This window comes from Cervus canadensis, chromosome 6, assembly GCF_019320065.1.
Source record: "Cervus canadensis isolate Bull #8, Minnesota chromosome 6, ASM1932006v1, whole genome shotgun sequence".
Taxonomy (NCBI): domain Eukaryota; kingdom Metazoa; phylum Chordata; class Mammalia; order Artiodactyla; family Cervidae; genus Cervus; species Cervus canadensis.
This window is the reverse complement of record NC_057391.1, coordinates 42,941,743-42,960,390: the sequence shown is the minus strand read 5'-3', so window position 1 is coordinate 42,960,390 and position 18,648 is coordinate 42,941,743. Positions and strand designations below refer to the sequence as shown.

Here is an 18,648-nt window from a genome sequence, read left to right as displayed (position 1 = left end):
ACAGAAAAGACTCCGGATAGCCAAAGCAGTCTTGAGAAAGGAAAAAGAGCTGGAGCAATCAGGCTCCCTGACTTTAGACTGCACCTGAACTACAGTAATCAAAATAGTATGGTACTGGCACAAAAACAGAAATATAGATCAATTGGAACAAGATAGGAAGTCCAGAGATAAACCCACAGATGTATGGTCAACTAATCGTGACAAAGTAGGCAAGACTGTACAGTGGAGCAAAGACAGTCTGTTCAATAAGTGATGCTGAGAAAACAACAGCGAGCTACATGTAAAAGAATGAAACCAGAACATTTTCTAACGTTATACACAAAAATAAAATGGATTAACGACCTAAATGTAGGATTAGATATTTAAAACTCTTAAGAGGAAAACACAGAACACTCTCTGGCATAAACTGAAACAGTATCTTTTTGGTTCCACCTCCTAGAATAATGAAAATAAAAACAAATGAGACCTAATTAAACTTAAAAGCTTTTGCATAGCAAAGGAAACCATAAACAAAACAAAAAAAACAACCCACAGAATGGGAGAAAATATTTGCAAATAAAGCCACCGACAAGGGACTAATCTCCAAAGTATATAAATAGCTCATGTAGCTCAATAACAAAACACCAAACAGCCCAATCGAAAACTTGGCAGTAAATCGAAACAGACATTTCTCCAAAACAGACATACAGATGGCCAAAATGCACATGAAAATATGCTCAACATCACTAATTATTAGAGAAATGCCAACCAAAACAATGAAGAGGTGTTACTTCACACCAGTCAGAATGGCCATCATCAAAAAAGTCTACAAACAATAAATGTTAGAGAGAGGGTGTGGAGAAAAGGGGTCCCTCTTACACTGTTGGTGAGAAAGTAAATTGGTGCAGCCACTGTGGAGAAAGGTATGGAGGGTCCTTAGACTAAAAATAGAACTGCCATATATATGAGCTAGCAGTCCCACTTCTGTACATATATCCAGAAAACCATAATTTGAAAATATATGTGCACCCCAGTGTTCACTGCAGCACTGTTTACAATAGTTAAGACATGGAAGCAACCTATATGTCCACTGATAGAAGAATGGATAAAGAAGATACACACAATGGAATACTATTAAGCCATAAAAAAGAAGGAAATAATGCTGTTTGCAGGAACATAGACGGGCCTAGAGATCATTATACTAGGTGATGTAAGTCAGAGAAAGACAGATACCATGTATCACTTATATATGGAATAAAAAAAAAATCCTAAATACAAGACAGAAGTAGAGTCAAATACATAGAAGACAAACTTATGTTTACTAAAGGGGAAGGTAGGGAGAGGCATAAATGAGGAGTTTGGGATTAACAGATGCACAGTATTATAGATAAAACAGATCACCACCAAGGACCTACTGTGTAGCACACTATACTCAGTATTTTGTAATAACCTATAAGGGAAAAGAATCTGAAAAAATATATATTTGTATGTATAACTGAACCACTTTGCTGTACACCTGAAACTAAGAATAATCAGCTATACTTCAATAATAAATAAATAATAACCTTACTGTTAGCTTTAAAAAATATATGATAGGGTGTGGTTCTCTTTTGGTTTGCTGTTAATATCAATTAAGGGCACTATTTTTTCTTGGATGGTTCATAGTGTGATTAGTTTTAGTTCAGTGATACACACTTGTTTATTAAATGGGAATGGAGATGTGTAAAACTATTGCTTTTACATGCTTAAAAGTCTACTTGGCTAGTATTTTGCTTTTGTGCTTTTTGGATTTGTAATTGTTGATGTTAGTCAGGCTCAGTGGTGTCCCACTCTTTGCAACCCCATGGACTGTAGCCTGCCAGACTCCTCTGTCCATGGAATTCTCCAGGCAAGAATACTGGAGTGGGTTGTCAGGTTAGTTTTCATTTAAAAAGGAACAGTGATGGTGAGAAACACGACTGACATTTGAAATCACGTAATTGAAAGGGTCTATATTATGAGAGGCTAAAATAACCTCAGATCTAAATCGTAACAAAAATATCATCCAAAAGGAAAGAAAATGTAGTTTAATATTACTAATACTGTAAATCAAAGAATCCTAAATAAAATGTTAGCAAGTAGAATCCAGGACTGTCCTAAAACAATATATATAGAGATCAAGTAGGATTTAGTCCAATAATGCAAAACTGACTTAACAGTAGAAAGTATAATTTATTGGGAGAAGAAAAAGCAAAATGCCCAAATAGGTTTTGGTAAAATTCCAGATTCATTACTGATTAAAAGCAGAAAAAGCCCTTTTATTATAGGAATAAACATGTTCTCAACCTGTTGAAGATTATCCATTGAAAGCTATCAGTGATCATCCAGTTAACAGTGAAGCACTAATGACTTTCCATTACAGTCAGGAATCAGCCAGAACTACTGCTGTGGGACAAGGCAGTAGATAAGGAAGAGAAATAAGAATAAGTAATGAAGAGGAAAGACTAAATTCTTACATACCTAGAATATTTCAAAAGAATCAGTTGGAAATTATGAAAGAATGTTTAACACTAGCTATCTCTGGAATACGGGACTGGGCAGGAGACCTGCTTTTTCTAGCACTCAACTTAGAAAAATAAGTACAAGTATTAATTAGATAAATAAGTTCTTAATCTGGAGCCAAAAAGTTTAGTAAGATCGCCAAATAGAAACAGGCAAAAAATAATAATAATAATTAACCTTCTTATGCATAGTAAAAGATCCTATTCACAGTTGTATTCAAAAACTCTAAAGTACTTAAAGATAAATTTATTGAGAAATGTGCAAGATGAAAAAATTGTAAAACTTCATAGAAGGACAGAAAAGGCCAGAATAAACAGCTGTGTCATATTCTTGGATGGGAAGACCCAATGTGGTAGAGATGTCAGTTTCCCCCAAATTACTCACAAAATTCTGATTAGTTCAGAATTTCTTCTACAAGCAGATATTCTTAAGAAGAACTAAAAAGTTTTAAAATAAAAATAATGGAGCAGGACAGAGATAATGGAAGTAGTGTCCTAGAGGCACTAATTTAACAGATACAGGTTTAGAAAATATGTATATGGGAATTTACTATATGGCAAAGAAGACACTTCAAATTAGTGGAGAAAATAAGAAATTAGTCAATAAATTGTATAAGTGAAAATTTATTGGGAAACATTAATTTCATTCCTAACGTACATGTTTTCCCAAATTAACTTGAGGCTTAAAGATTTAGTGTGAAAAATAAAAAAGGACATCATTGGAAAATATCTCTATGATTGTATTGTAGGAAGAGAGCTTTCTAAGTATATCACCAAGGCTAGAAATTAATAAATTTAGCCGTATAATGGTAAAAGATGGCATAAGCAAAGTGGAAAAGGAGTTAATAAACTTGAAACTAATATTTGTAACATATATATGTGTATATATATATGTTTATATATATATATAAGTACTTGGGCAAATACATGAATAAGAAAGAAATGCAAGACTTTCCTGATGGTCCAGTAGTTAAAAACCTTCCTGCCAATACTTGGGACACTGGTTGGATCCCTAGTCTGGGAAGATACCACATCCCGCAGGGCAACTAAGCCTGTGTACCACAGCTACTAAGCCTGCACTCCGGAGCTTGTACCCCGCAACAAGAGAAGCCGCCACAATGAGAGGCCGGCGTGCCGCAGCTAGACAAAGCCCACACAGCAACAAAGACCCAGTGCAGTCAAAAATAAATTTCAAAAAAGAGAGAAAGAAATGCACATGGTCAGTTTAACATCTGAAAAAATACTAAGTCTCAGTTATATTCAAGAAAGCGTCAGTAAAGCAAAATTGGTCAAGATGATAAAGACTGATTACATGCATTATTAGTGAATGCTTCCTAAAGAGGGCACTCATATATTGGTGTTAGGATCAACAGCTCATCATACAGCTCGATCCTACAGTTGTGGATCCTACAACTGATCAATAGCTAGGCCACAGAAAGAAAGCTACAAAATACTGGAGAGTCAAACACTATCTATGGAAGTATGTATATAGAATTATCCCATGAATTCTTCAATTTGTAGAAGATTTTTAAAATATGTGCACTAAAATTCTAGAGCAGCATACACCTGTTCACAGTGATTATCTTAGTGGGTAGTGGGATTCAGAAAGAAATGGAACTATTTCTCATCTCTTTTATATTGTTTTTTTTAACTTATTGCATCACTTTCATATATTTGCTTTGGGGGAGTAAAAGAAAATGTGGATTATTTATGCGTACTTCCAAATTACTGCCCTGTTAGATTTATGTAGTACATAAAGTGATTCAGTAACTTTAACAAACTACTTTTATTTTTTGCTCTCTATAGGATACTATTTAACAGGTCTTTTTTTAAACATTTCTTTTTTTTTACAAGTCTTATATTTAAATTTTTGGCTGTACCCTGCAGCATGTCAGATCTCGGTTCCTCAGCCAGGGATCAAACCTGCAGCCCCTGCATTGGACGGCAGAGTCTTAACCACTGGACCACCAGGAAAGTCCCTTTAAACAGTTTATATAATTCGTTAGACTGACACTTGTGAAATATTATGCCCTGAAACCTTTAAGAATCTTAGGAGTTTCAGAAGCCACCATGGCATACACACACACACACACACTTTTCCTCATGAAATGCAATGAAGTACAAATGAAAAGGTTAACCAGTTTCCTCAGATCCTTAGTGAAGGTAAGTAGAGAACAACAAAACTTGGCTGAGGTGTGAGGGCTGGATGCCTCGTAGACTGATCACCGACCATATGACTCACATCTATATCTGAGCTCTGAGGTGAAATTCACACTCACGCTGCTGCAAAATATTAAAATGGAGTACATTTCAGGGTCATTCAGACTTTTCATATAGTTAAGACATCAAAGCAACTGTCAAATCTGTGAATGTCAAGGAGATGTTTCAAACAAAGAAGTCTTTGTATGTTTATTGTAAAATTGGGGGGAAATTCAAAAGAGCACAAAAAAGGAAAGCAGACTTCCCTTATAAGCCTATTTCCAGAAATACCATGGTTATGAATATTTTAATTTAAAATCTCATTCAAAAACCTTTATAAAAAGGCAGCAGTTGAAACTTTAGAATGATTGTGAGTTGTCACTTTTTAACCCATAGAAACCTTGACAAACAGGCCTTAATTTTCCAGGCGCGCTAAAGAAGCTTTCTAAAATTCATAGGAAGATGACTATGGTAGTGCGGGTAGTTCTCCACAAACCCAGCGAGGATTTGTAATGGCATTTATTGAAACTCCCTGGAGGCTTCCCCCGGCACAGCAGTCTACTGACCATGGCCTGGGTTCAGCCGCAGGTGTGGGCTTCCTGTGGCGGCTCCAGGGAGAGTTGAGAGAATACGAGGAGGGCTCCTAGAAGCAGCTGGGTCACCCTTTAAAGCTGAGGGCTCCTAGAAGCAGCTGGGTCACCCTTTAAAGCTGAGGGCTCCTAGAAGCAGCTGGGTCACCCTTTAAAGCTGAGGGCTCCTAAAAGCAGCTGGGTCACCCTTTAAAGCTGAGCGCAGTGCACGCCAGCCTCAGCCTGTGCTGAGTCGTCTAATGGGCGTTTCATGTCTTCTGTTCCGTTTTGGAGTGTCATGTGTGGCCTCACTGGAAATGGAGGGAACTCTGTACTATTTTATGCAGAAGTTGGCCATGAGACCACTTCCTTGTTGGTTACCCCGTAAGTTTAAGCCTCTCAAAAATTCAGGAGGAATAAAAACACAAAGGAAGAAAATGTTGGAAAGCAAAAAGATGCTGGGGGAGGTTGCAATTATGTCAGGCAGAAGGTAAGGACTGGAAGGTTGCTGGAGGGAGGGGCTCTTTTCAGAAAAGGAGCAGGTGATGAGGGCCGAGGCCAGGTGAGGTGCAGAGGAGGCTCGAGGGTGTGCGAGTGGGAAGCGGGCTCGGCCTCCCCGCGGAGGGAGGGCTGCACTGTGGCTGCGGAGGCACCCAGCAGTGCGGCAAGGAGGAAAAACCAGAGGGCAGTCCAGAAAACCAATGCATTTTACATTCTGGTCTCAAAAATGCAAATGAGTTGCTGCGAAATACTGATACATTCTTTCACTAATCTCAACATTTATAAGGGTATCAAGTTCCTGAAATTAGAGGTTCTAAATAATTATCATAAGGAGACTTTTACAGTGCCTACCTACGAAGTCACTAGTATGTCCCTCTGAACAACTGCATGCTTCTATACAGGAAAGTGGTTCAGTGCAGGTTAAATATAGGGGACAAATGCTTCCCCACCATCAAGTTGTTTTCTTTTTCAGTGTTGTGTGGTTGGGGAGACCTAGAGAATGGTGTCTTGCTAGCAAATCATAAAAGCACCTGGTTAATATGGGATAGAGAAGCTGAGTGACCAGGCATCTCAGCATCATCATTCTTGCCTAATCTCTTATTTGTTCATGAAAGTTTTAGGCAGATACTGATTTTCATTTATTTTTTTAAAAAGACTTTTTTTTTTATTCTGGTAAAATGTACATAAAATTTACCACGTTAATACTTTTTAGGTGTACAATTCAGCAGCAGCCAGTAAATTCACATTATGCAACCATCACCACTGTTTCCAGAACTTTTAAAATCACCCCAAACAGAAAATGTACCAATTAAACAATAACTCCCCATTTCTCTCTCCCAAGGCCTGGTACCTCTATTCTACTTTCCATGAATCGTACTATTATCCTTCTGTGACTGGTGTATTTCACTTGTTTTCAAGGTTGATCTTTAATGTGGCACGTATCAGAATTGCCCTCCTTTTTAAGGCTAATACTCCACTGTACATATATACGACATTTTGTTTATCCATTAATCTATTGATGTAAACTTGGGTTGCTTTTACCTTTTGGCTATTATGAAAAATGTTGCTGCAAACATAAGTGTACAAATATCTGTTTGAGTCCCTGCTTTCAGTTCTTCTGAGAGTATACCTAGGAGTAGAACGGCTAGATCATATGGTAATTCTTTAATTTTTTGAGGTACTGTCAGACTGTTTTCCACAGTGGCTGTATTATTTTACATTCCCGCCAGCAATGCATGAGGATTCTAATTCTACTAATCTTCCAAGATAATAGAAATGAAAACAAAAATAAACAAATGGGACCCAATCAAACTTACAAACTTTTGCAGAGCAAAATAAACCAGAAACAAAATGAAAAGACAGTCTACAGAATGGGAGAGGGTATTTCCAAACAGTGTGACTGACAAGGGATTAATCTCCAAAATATGCAGACAGTTTATACAACTCAACAACAAAAAACAATTCAACAGAAAAATGGGCAGACAGCGTAAACAGACATTTCTCCAAAGAAGAAATACAGATGGCCAACAGGCACATGAAAAGATACTCAACATCACTAATTATTAGAGAAATGCAAATCAAAACTACAGTGAGGTACACCACCTCACACTGGTGGTCAGAAGGGCCATTACTAGAAACTTTACAAATAAATGCTGGAGAGGGTATAGAGAAGAGAGAATAACCCTCCTATACTATTGGTGGGAATTTGGTGTAGCCACTATGGAAAATAGTATGGAGTATCTCAGAAAACTAAAAATAGAATTGCCATATGGTCCAGCAGTCCCACTCATGGACATATATCCAGACAAACCTCTAATCCAAAAAGATACATGCACCCCTATTCATAGCAGCACTGTTCACAATAGCCAAGATGTGGAAATAACCTAAATGGTTAGTGAGAGATGAATGGAGAAGGAAGATGTGATACATATACACAATGGGATACCACCCAGACAGAAAAATGAATGAAATAATGCCATTTGCAGTGACATAGCTGAGATCATTTTAAGTGAAGTAAGCCAGAAAGAGAAAGACAAATGCCATATGATATTACTCATGTGGAATCTAAAATATGACACAAACAAACCTATCTATGAAATAGAAACAGACTCACAGAGAACAGACTTGGGGCTGCCAAGGGGGAGAAAGCTGTGAGAAGGATGGAGTGGGAGGTGGGGGTTATCAGATATAAAGCTATTATATACAGAATGGGTAAACAATAGGGTCCTTATGTATAGCACAGAGAACTATATATTCAATATCCTATGATAAACCATAATGGAAAAGTATTTTTTAAAAGAATATATATATATATATATATATATATATATAAAACTGAATCACTTTTTTATACAGCAGAAATTAATACAACATTGCAAATCAACTATACTTCAATTTAAAAGAAAAAAGAATGTATGGGGGAGGGTTCCAACTCAAGATGGTGACACAGGAAGATCCTGAGCTTACCTCCTTCCATGGATGCACAGATCTCCAGCTATGTATGGAACAATTTGCTTTGAAAAAACTCTAAAAACTAACAGAGAGACTCCTGCACGTTGGGCAAGTAAGAAAGAAACCAGATTGTAGTGGGTAGGAGAGGCTGAGACATCATCTCACCATAAGCCCTCACCCAGAGCTTCTCTCTAAGGAGGGAAGGGTTTGAAACCCACACCAGGCACCCCAACTTTTAAGACCCGCACCTGAGAGGTGAGGCCTCAAAATATCCAGCTTTGAACACTAGCAGGGTTTGTATCCACCAGACCCACGAGACTTGGAAGTGGCTCTTAAAGGGCCCGTGCACAGGCTCTCATCTCAGGGCTCCACACTGAAGCAGCCATTGGAAATGCACCAAGACTTGACTCAGGCTTATCTGCTGATCTTAAAGCATCAGCCTAAGAGGCCGGGGCCCGCTGCAATACCCGCTCGGGATGGAGGCTGGGGGCACCACCTTCATGCTCTCTGCCCTGGTAAAACCTGCAGATGCCATGTTGTGTGTGGGTTTTTTGTTTTGTTTTGGTGGGTGCCATCTTTATACTCCTTTTCTGTTTTGCTCCGGCCAGCAGGCACCATCTTCAGGCTGTTCTCTGCCACACTCCAGAGCATCACCATCTCCTGGAGGGGAACTTTTACATGTGTCAGCTCCCACCCAGGGATGCCCCCTTGATCACCTGGCATGCATTCCTGGGCCCCGTGAGACTATTAACAGTGGAGAGACAGTTCTTGGCCGACTGCCATCCCCACAGCATTGCACAGAAACAGAAACACAGGCTGAAATACACCCAGTCTTGAGACTGCTTGTGCAGGAGCCTTGGCCTGAGGGGCAGGCTTCCAATCTGGCACAGTCCTAGGGGCCAACAGAGTTGCTCTCAGGGAATGGAGGCCAGTGGACATCTCCTTTCTGCTCCCCTTCGGCCTTGCCCTAGCTCACCAGTGTCTTCCAGCCAGAAGCTTACACCCTTGTCTGGCCCTTGGATTTTTGTAGCCCCTTTCAGGGGACACCTTTATATCACCTGACTCTGGTGGCCAGCAGGGTCATGCCCACAGGTCCCACAGGACTGTAACCAATGGAGCAACAGCTCTTAAGCAGCCACCCCCCTCTAGGCACAACAAGAAGCAACAGACTGGGAGCTCAGCCTTTCTTTGAAAGAGGCCTGTTAGCACATCATCATAGCTGCAGCCTGAAGGGTAGGCTTCTAATTAAACACACATCTAAGGCTCACGATATCCTTTCCAGAAATTCTGGACAATGAGTGAGGTCTTCTCCTGCCGTGCTCCACGGCTCCAGTATCTCCTGGAGGGGAGCTTTTACACACGTCTGCTGTTCCTTTTTTTGTGGCTGCAGCCTAAGGGATGCCCCTTGACTGCCTGTCTCCAGAGGCCAGGGGAGAGGGGTTGGGTTCCTCGGTCACACAGGACTGTAACAATGTAGGCCACCAACCCCAGGGCACTGCTCAGACAGCTGACTAAAACACACCCAAGTGTTCCTGTGAAAGAGGCCAATCTCCCTCTCCTAGAGCTTTGGCCCGAGGGGCAGGGTTCTGGTTTGACATACGTCTAGGGGCTTACAGAGGCCCTCTCAGAAAACATAGGCCAGGGAGGCCATCTCATAGATCACTGGTATCTTCCAGAAAAGAAGTTTATACCCTCATATGGACCCCAGTTTTTTGGATTCTGGTGGGAGGGACACCTCCAGATCTCATAGGACTGTATACATTTGCATACTTTAAAATCTGCTGCCTGAGATTCTTCCCTTTGGGAAAATGACAGGTCTTGGCATACCTTCAACTACTAAGAGCTCTTAACAATAAAATAGGCAGCTGTTTAGACAATCAGAAAGCTTTGAGAGACAGCCAACAGCTAGAGCAAGGTTAAGCAGTAAGGTTCATCTCCTACACAAAATCCACTCCTTCAAGACTGGGGAGTTGACTCATATCTAATGTGCAGAGTCAAGCAAAAGGACTATGGGCCAAATGAAAGAACAAGATAAAGCCCCATTTAAAAAAAACTTAATTAGATAAATAATTGACCTGGTAGAGTTCAAAATAATTGTCATAAAGATGCTCACCTGTCTCAGGGGAAGAATGGGTGAACAAACAGTGAGGACTTCAACAAAGAGATAGAAAATATAAGTACCAAGTATCGAAGTCACAGAATATTTGCATTACAGAAGTGCCAGAAGGAGCAGAAAACTTAAATTTGAAGACAATTGCTGAAAATACCCCTAATCCGGGGAAGAAAACTGACATCCAGATCCAGGAAGCCCGGGGAGTTCCAAAAATACTGAGCCCAAAGTAATTCACCAAGACACATTATAATTAAAATGTCAAAAGTTAAAAACAAGGAGAGAATCTTAATTTTTCAGCAGACTCTTTGCAGGCCAGAAGGGAGTAACACGACATATTCAAAGTGCTGAAAGAAAAGAAATTCTATCAAAAATATTCTACCTGGCATATTTATCACTCAGAATTGAAACAAGATAGAGTTTTCCAGACAGGCAAAAGCTAAAGGAGTTCATCATCACTAAACTGACTTTATAAGAAGTGTTAAAGAAACTTCTTTAAGATGAAAATAAGGGGCACTAATTATAAAAACATACAAAAGTGTAAATCTGTCAAAGGTAAATATTTAGTAAAAGCAGTGGATTAATCACTTATAAACTAGTATGAAGGTTAAAAGACAGAAGTAGTAAAAATAACTATAATTGCAATAATTAGTTAAGGGATACACAATATAAAAGGATGTGACTTAAATAAAATGTGGGCAGGAAGAAATTTAGAATGTGTTTTAACTTACTATCAACTTAAAATAGATTGTTATAAAGTTGTAACTCTTTCCACTTTCAACAGGAGGGTATTTGTAAGCTTCCTGGTACCCACAAAGTAAAACCTATAGCAAATACACAAAAGATGAGAAAGAAATTTAAGCCTAAAGAAAGTCATCGAACCACAAAAGAAGAGAGCAAAAGGAGAACAGAGGGGAATTATAAAACAGCCAGAAAACAATTAAGAAAATAGTAATCGGCACATACCCATCAATAATTATGGTTAATTATGTTAATAATTAAATGTAAATGTACTAAGTTCTCCAGTCAAGAGACAGAGCAGCTGAGTGGGTTAAAAAAAACAGGACCCATTTATATGCTGTCTAGAAGAGACTCACTACAGATAGTAAGGACACAGAGTGAAAGGAGGAGGATAGAAAAATATATCGCATGCAAAGGAGAGCAAAGGAAAGTTAGGGCAGGCCTAACAGACAGATGGATTTTAAAACAGACTGTAAAAAGAGACAAAGATGGGTGTTACATAATGATAAAGGGGTCAACCCAAGAAGAGGATGTGACATTTGTAAATTTTAACAGACTTAATGTGAGAAATAGCAATACAATAAATAGTGGGGACTTTAATGCCCCAATTATATCAGTGCATTGACCACCCAGACAAAAAATCCATACGGAAACCCTGGCTTTAGATGATATGTTAGATCACATAAATGTAACAGACATACATACAACATTCCATACAAAAGCAGTAGAATACACATTCTTAAGTGCACAAGGAATATTCCCGAGGTAAATCACATTTTTGGTCACAAAACAAATTGGTTTTTTTTTTTTTTTGTGCCACATCACATGGCTCGTGGGATCTTAGTTCTGGACCAGGGATCAAACCCGGGTCCTCAGAAGTGAAAGTGTGGCTTCCTAACCACTGGACCACTAGGAAGTTCACCAAACAAGTCTTAATAAATTTAATATGGCTGAAATGCTATCAAACATCTTTCACATCCATGATGGAATGAAAACAGAAGTCAACTACAAGAAGAAAATTGGAAAAGTGACAAATGTGAAGATGAAAACCACTTGCTACTGAACAACTGGTAGGTCAAAAGAGAAATCAAACAATACCTTCAGACAAATGAAAAAGGAAATATACCAAATTCATAGGATGCAGCAAAGGCAGTTATAAGAGGGACTGTGCATGTATGCTTACCCATGTCTGACTCTTTGTGACCCTGTGGACTGTACCCTGCCAGGCTTCTCTGTCCATGGGATTTCCCAGGCAAGAATACTGGAGTGGGTTGCTGTTTCCTTCTCCAGGGGATTTTCCCAACCCAGGGATTGAACCCATGTCTCCTGCATTGGTAGGCAGATTCTCTACCACTGCTCCATCTGAGAAGCTTGTTAAGGGGGAAGCTCATAGCAATAAACGCCTATCCTCAAGAAACAAGAAAAAATTTGAATAACATAGGTTTATACCTCAAGGGACTAGAAAAAGAACAAAAAATGAAGTCCAGAGTTATTAGAAGGAAGGAAATAACAAAGATCAGAGCAAAAATAAATAGAGACAAAAAAGACAATAGAAAAGATCAGTAAAACTAAATGCTGATTCTTTGAAAAGGTAAACTAAACTGCCAAACCTTTAGCTGTGATTTACCGAGCAAAAAAGACAGGACTGGGAATTCCCTGGCAGTCCAGTGGTTAGGACTCTGTGCTTCCACTACAGGGGGCATGGGCTCAATATCTAGCCAGGGAACTAAGATCCTGCATGCCATGTGGTATGATCAAGTAAATAAATAAAAGGCATTATTAAAAACAATTTAAAAAAGAGGACTCAAATAGATAAAAATCAGAAATGAAAGAGGAGACATTACAACCAATACCACAGCTATGCAAAGGATGATAAGAGACCACGATGAACAATTATATGATGACAAATTGGACAATACAGATGAAATGGATAAATTCCTAGAAACATGAAACCTACCAAGACTGAATTATGAAGAAACAGAAATCTCAACAGATCAGTTACTAGTAAGGAAACTGAATCAGTAAGCAAAACCTCCCAACAAACAGCATCCAGGATCAGACAGCTTCACTGGTGAATTCAACTAAACATTCAAAGAAGAATACACTCCTTCTCAAACTCTTCCAATAAACAGAAGAGAAGGGAACATTTCCAAACCCATTTTACAAAGCCAGCTTTACCTGATAGCCAAATCACACAAGGACATAAGAAAAGAACATTAGAGGCCAATATCCCTGATGACAAAAACACAGAAACCTCACAAAATACTAGGATACATGATTCAACAATACATTGAAAATATCATATACCATAATCATGTAGGATTTATGTCAGGGATGCAAAGATGGTTCAACATCTGCAAAGTTGATCAAAGTGATACACCACATTTACAAAATGAAGGATAAAAATGACATGATCATTTCTATAGATGAAAGAAAATTTGAGAAAATTGAACATCAATTTTTGGTAAAAACTCTTAAAGTGGGTGTAGAGGGAATATACCTCAACATAATCAAGGTCATATATATCAGGTCTGGTTTTCCCAGGTGGCGCTAGTGGTAAAGAACCTTCCTGCCCCCTCCCCTCCAAAAAAGAATCCTCCTGCCAATGCAGGAGATAGAAGATGTGGGTTCGATCCCTGGGTTGGGATGACCCCCTGGAGGAGGGCATGGCAACCTGCCCCAGTATTCTTGCCTGGAGAATCCCCACAGACAGAGGAGCCTGGCGGGCTGTAGTTCACAGGGTCGCAGAGAGTCGGACACGACTGAAGTAGCATAGCATGCATGCACACGTGCCAGGTCTACAGCTAACATACTCAGTGGTGCAAAACTGAAATCTCTTCTTCTAAGATGAGGGACAAGATAAGAATGTTCCCTTACACCACTTTTGCTCAATACAGTATTGGGAGACCTAGCCATAGCAGTTGGGCAAGAAAGAAAGGGCATTCAGATAAGAAAGGAAGATGTAAAACTGCCACTGTTTGCAGATGACATGTTATATCTACAGAAAATCCCAAAGACTCCATTAAAAAAAAAAAACCTGTTAGAATAAAGCAAATTCAGTAAAGTTGCAGGACACAAAATCAATATACAAAAATCTGTTGTAATTCCATAATATGTTAATATTGAACTCTCAGAAAGAGAAGTTAAGAAAACAATCCCGGGGCGTCCCTGGTGGCTCACTGGTAAAGACTCCATCTGCCAATGCAGGAGACCCGGGTTCCATCCCTGGTCTGGGAAGATCCCACATGCAACTAAACCTGTGGGCCACAACTATTAAGCCTATGCCCTAGAGCCCAGGAGCCAGAACTGCTGAAGCCTGTGTGCCTTAGAGTGCCTGCTCCACAAGAGAAGCCACCACAAATGAGAAGCCCATGCACTGCAACTGGAGAGTAGTCCCTGCTCGCTGCAACTAGAGAAAGTCCATGTGTGGCAATGAAGACCCGGCACAGCCAAAAATATATAAATAAAATCTCTTTTTAAAAAAGAAAGCAGTCCCATTTACAGTTGGATCAAATGGAATAAAATACTTAGAAATAAATCCAACCAAAGATGTAAAAGACATGTACTTAGAAAACTATAAGACATTAACAAAAGAAAGTGAAGATGACACAAACAAATGGAAAGATATACTGTGCTCACAGATAGGAAGAATCAGTGGTTAAAATGACCGTACTACCCAAGGCAATCTATAGATTCAATGCAATTCCTGTAAAAAGACCAGTAGCATCATTCACAGAACTAGAGCAAATAATTCTAAGACTTATATGGGACCACAAACAACCCCAAATAGCCAAAGCACTCTTGAGAGAAAAGAAAAAGCTGGAAGTATTATGCTTCCTGACTTCAAACTATAATTCAAAGCTACAGTCATCAAAACAGTATAGTATTCACACAAAAACAGACATATAGATCAATGGAACAGAATAGAGAACCCAGAAATAAATCATGTATACATGGGTCAGTTAATATATGACAACAGAGCCAAGAACACACAATGGAGAAAGGACGGTCTCTTCAATAAATGGTGTTTGGAAAACTGGACAGCCATATGTAAAATAATGAAACTGGACCACTAATGTACACACCAGTTAACTCAAAATGGATTAAAGAATTGAACGTTAATACCTGAACCCTAAAATCCCTGGAAGAAAACACATGCAGTCAATTCCTTGACATCAGTCCTGGTGATGATATTTTGGATCTGACTTCAAAAGCAAAGGCAACAAAATGAAAAATAAGTGGGACCACATTAATATAAAAACCTTCTGTAAAGCAAAGGAAATCATCAACAAAATGAAAAGGCAACCTACTGAATTTGCATCATATATCTGATAAGGAGTTAATATCTAAAATATATTTTGAAAATTTTGCACAACTCTGTAGCAGAAAAAAACCTGATTATAGTCAACCCTTGAACAATGAGGAGGTTAGTTCATGTGTAATTTATAGTCAGCCCTTCATATACACAGTTCTGCTTTATGGGTTCAACCAACCACAGACCATATAGTATTGTAGCATTTGCTACTAAAAAGTATCTGCGTATAAGTGGAGTCAGCTGTAAGAAATGAGCAGATATAAGTAGACATTTTCCCAAAGACATACAGAGGGCCAACAGGTATATGAAAAGATGTTCAACATCATTAATGACCAGGGAAATAAAAATCAAGACCACAATGAAATACCACCTCACACCTATAAAAATGGCAGTCATCAAGAAGACAACAACTAACAAGTGTTGAGGAGGATGTGGAGAAAAGGGAACCCTCATTGTTAGTGGGATTATAAATTGGTGTAGCCACTACAGAAAACAGTATGGAGGTTCCTCAAAAAATTACAAATAGAACTACCATATGATCTAGCAACTCCACTTCTGGGTATTTGTCCAAAGAAAACAAAAGCACTAATTTCAAAAGATACATGCACCTTCATGTTCATTGCAGCAGCATTTACAATAGCCAAGATACAGTGTCCAGTGATGGACGAATGGGTAAAGAAAATGTGATAACATGCACACACACTCTCATACTCACTCACATGCACAATGGAATATAATTCAGTCATGAGAAAGAAATCTTGCCATTTGGGACAACACGGATGGATCTTGAGGGTACTATCCTACGTAAAGTAAGTCGGAGAAAAACAAATGCCATATGACCTCACTTAACGAAATTTAAAAAACAAAAATAAGTTCATAAATAAGGATAACAGATTGGTTGGTGCCAGGGTTGGGGGTGGGGTCGGTAAAATGGGTAAAGGGAGTCAAAAAGTACAATTTTGCACTTGTAAGTCATAGGGATGTAATGAATAGCATGCTAACTACAGTTAATTCTTTATTGCATATTTGGAAGTCACTAAGAATAAATCTTATAAGCTCTCATCAGAAGAAACAAATTTGTAACTTATCGTGACTAATGGTAACTAGATTTATTGTGATAATTTCACAATATATACAAATCCTGAAACATTATATTATACACTCAAAACTGATGTTATGTTATGGTTTTAAAAAGTATGCTGAAAAAAAAAAAAAGCACATGGGGCCTCTGGACATGTGTTGGTTTGTGTAGAATCTGGCCCACTCATAAACCCTGCTAGACCTTGCCCCACCAACTTCCCTGAAGGGGCTCTTCCTTACACTGTCTCTAATGCCTAGGTTGACTATGACCTGAAGACTCTCGAGTACAAGGTTGCCTTTCCTTATATGCTGTTTGTGCTTGTGACCCAACCAACTTCTCAAACCAAGCATTATATTGTTGAAAGATGCATAAGGGCATTATATATGATCTAGAAAGACAAGCCAAGAAATGACTGAACAAAAGTCAGGATAGTGAGTTCTTCTAGGGTGCGGGGAGGGCTGCTTGGGAAGAGGCACCTAGGAAGCTCTGAACAGGCCTGGCCACCCTCTCCACAACTCTAGGGGATGCCATTCACATAAACTCTGGTTCCTCAAGTACTAGACAGTTCATATCCTTACCAGAGTGGTGGATACAAAAGCATTCATATTTTTCTCTTAAAAAAATAGTAAAAATAGTATATTAATTCTCACAGAACAATGCATTCATTTCATATGGACTTCTGAATACATTACTAATTGTGCCAGGATTCAGCAAACTTTTTCTTTAAAGGGCCAGATGGTAATTATTTTAGGCTTTTCAGTAAATAAAGTCTGTGCCACAGCTGCTCGCGTCTGCTGCTGTAGTGTAAAAGCAGCCAGGGAGTATATAAATGAGTAGGTGTGATTATGTTCCAGGCTTTATTTACAAAATCAGGTGGCTGGATTTGGCTTGGGGCCAAAGTTTACTAAACCCCAGGTCACACAGTTAAATCTTTGAAAGGAAAAAATATACCTATGGTTCATCTCACAGGATTTTGAGTAGAGTGTGAAACACAGGATTCACTGGAGATATTGAAGGAAGGTCCAGTGATGCAGCCTTTTGTAATTTATGTTTATTTTTGAATAAGTTCTGACTGTGAAACATTTGATCTAAATTTGACTTTTTTATGAACTTGGGTTCTGTCCTTTGTTATATAAGACATTGAGAGAAAACTGCTGTTTGAACCTTGATTTCATTAGGGAACCACTTTTGTCAGAATTATTCAGATTAATTCTTTTACTAATTATAGTAAACCCAACTACAATAATATCATCTGTCATGAACTGATCATCACCAGATGTTAGACATGATGCCAGGCACATTATTACATGCTACTTCTCTTTCTCACAACAGTTCTTCAATGTAGACTTTTTCAGGGTCTCCATTTTGCAAGAGAAAAGCTGACTCGTCTAAGGTCACACAGCTAATAAAGCTGAGATCTGAACCCGAATTGTTCACTTTCAGAGTTCATAGTTTTTTTTTTCCCTACAGTACACTTCCTCTATAAAAGGCATCCTCTTTTAATGCTGCCAAAATCAATTTGGTTTTAGATTGTCTTCGCAGTTTTACTGACTTAGAAGAACTTGATGAGACAGAGTTATATATGTGCCACAAGTGCAAGAAGAAACAAAAGTCCACTAAAAAGTTTTGGATTCAAAAACTACCCAAGGTAAGCATTGCATTTCAAATTATAATGCAGTTTTGAGGGGGAAATGCTTGATTGGTTGGAAGACAAATTATTTTTCTAACTTTATACGTATATAATCTGTTCTGCGTTTGTCTCTAGGGTTTTCAGTAAAGCTAAGCCCTTTATGAATTCATAAGTAAATATTTCCTCATCACTATTTACAGAGTGTGACGGGTGGGGTTTCCCCACCACACCACCAACATGCAGTTCTCTGACACCATGGGCGTCCTACATACAATTCAACTCCATTCTGACACTGTATACTCAGAGAGAGCATCAGATTCCACAGGGTAAAGGGGCTCAGTCCCACAAAATCGCCCTCCACATCAGACACCATCACAAGCCCAGGCTGTTACTTTGGGCTTAGGCTTCTGAAGGGACAACTACAAATTGAGGGTTCCTATGACTCCTTCCTTGGACTTCAGACACCAGTCACATGTCCCCATTGTTACTCCTACTTGTGACCGACTAGGTAGACATCCGAGGTCCCCATGAC

The 18,648-nt window shown here is 38.9% G+C and overlaps 1 protein-coding gene across 4 annotated transcripts in view; it reads left to right on the top strand.

Moving 5' to 3' along the window:
* The window catches only part of USP3 (ubiquitin specific peptidase 3), a 237,031-nt gene that overhangs the window by 209,862 nt on the left and 8,521 nt on the right, over positions 1-18,648 (top strand). For all 4 annotated transcript variants that reach the window (XM_043471729.1, XM_043471728.1, XM_043471727.1 and 1 more), the window contains exon 12: positions 18,016-18,134. In XM_043471729.1, coding sequence (XP_043327664.1) covers positions 18,016-18,134 — 119 coding nt within the window. The remainder of the gene's footprint in view (positions 1-18,015; positions 18,135-18,648) is intronic.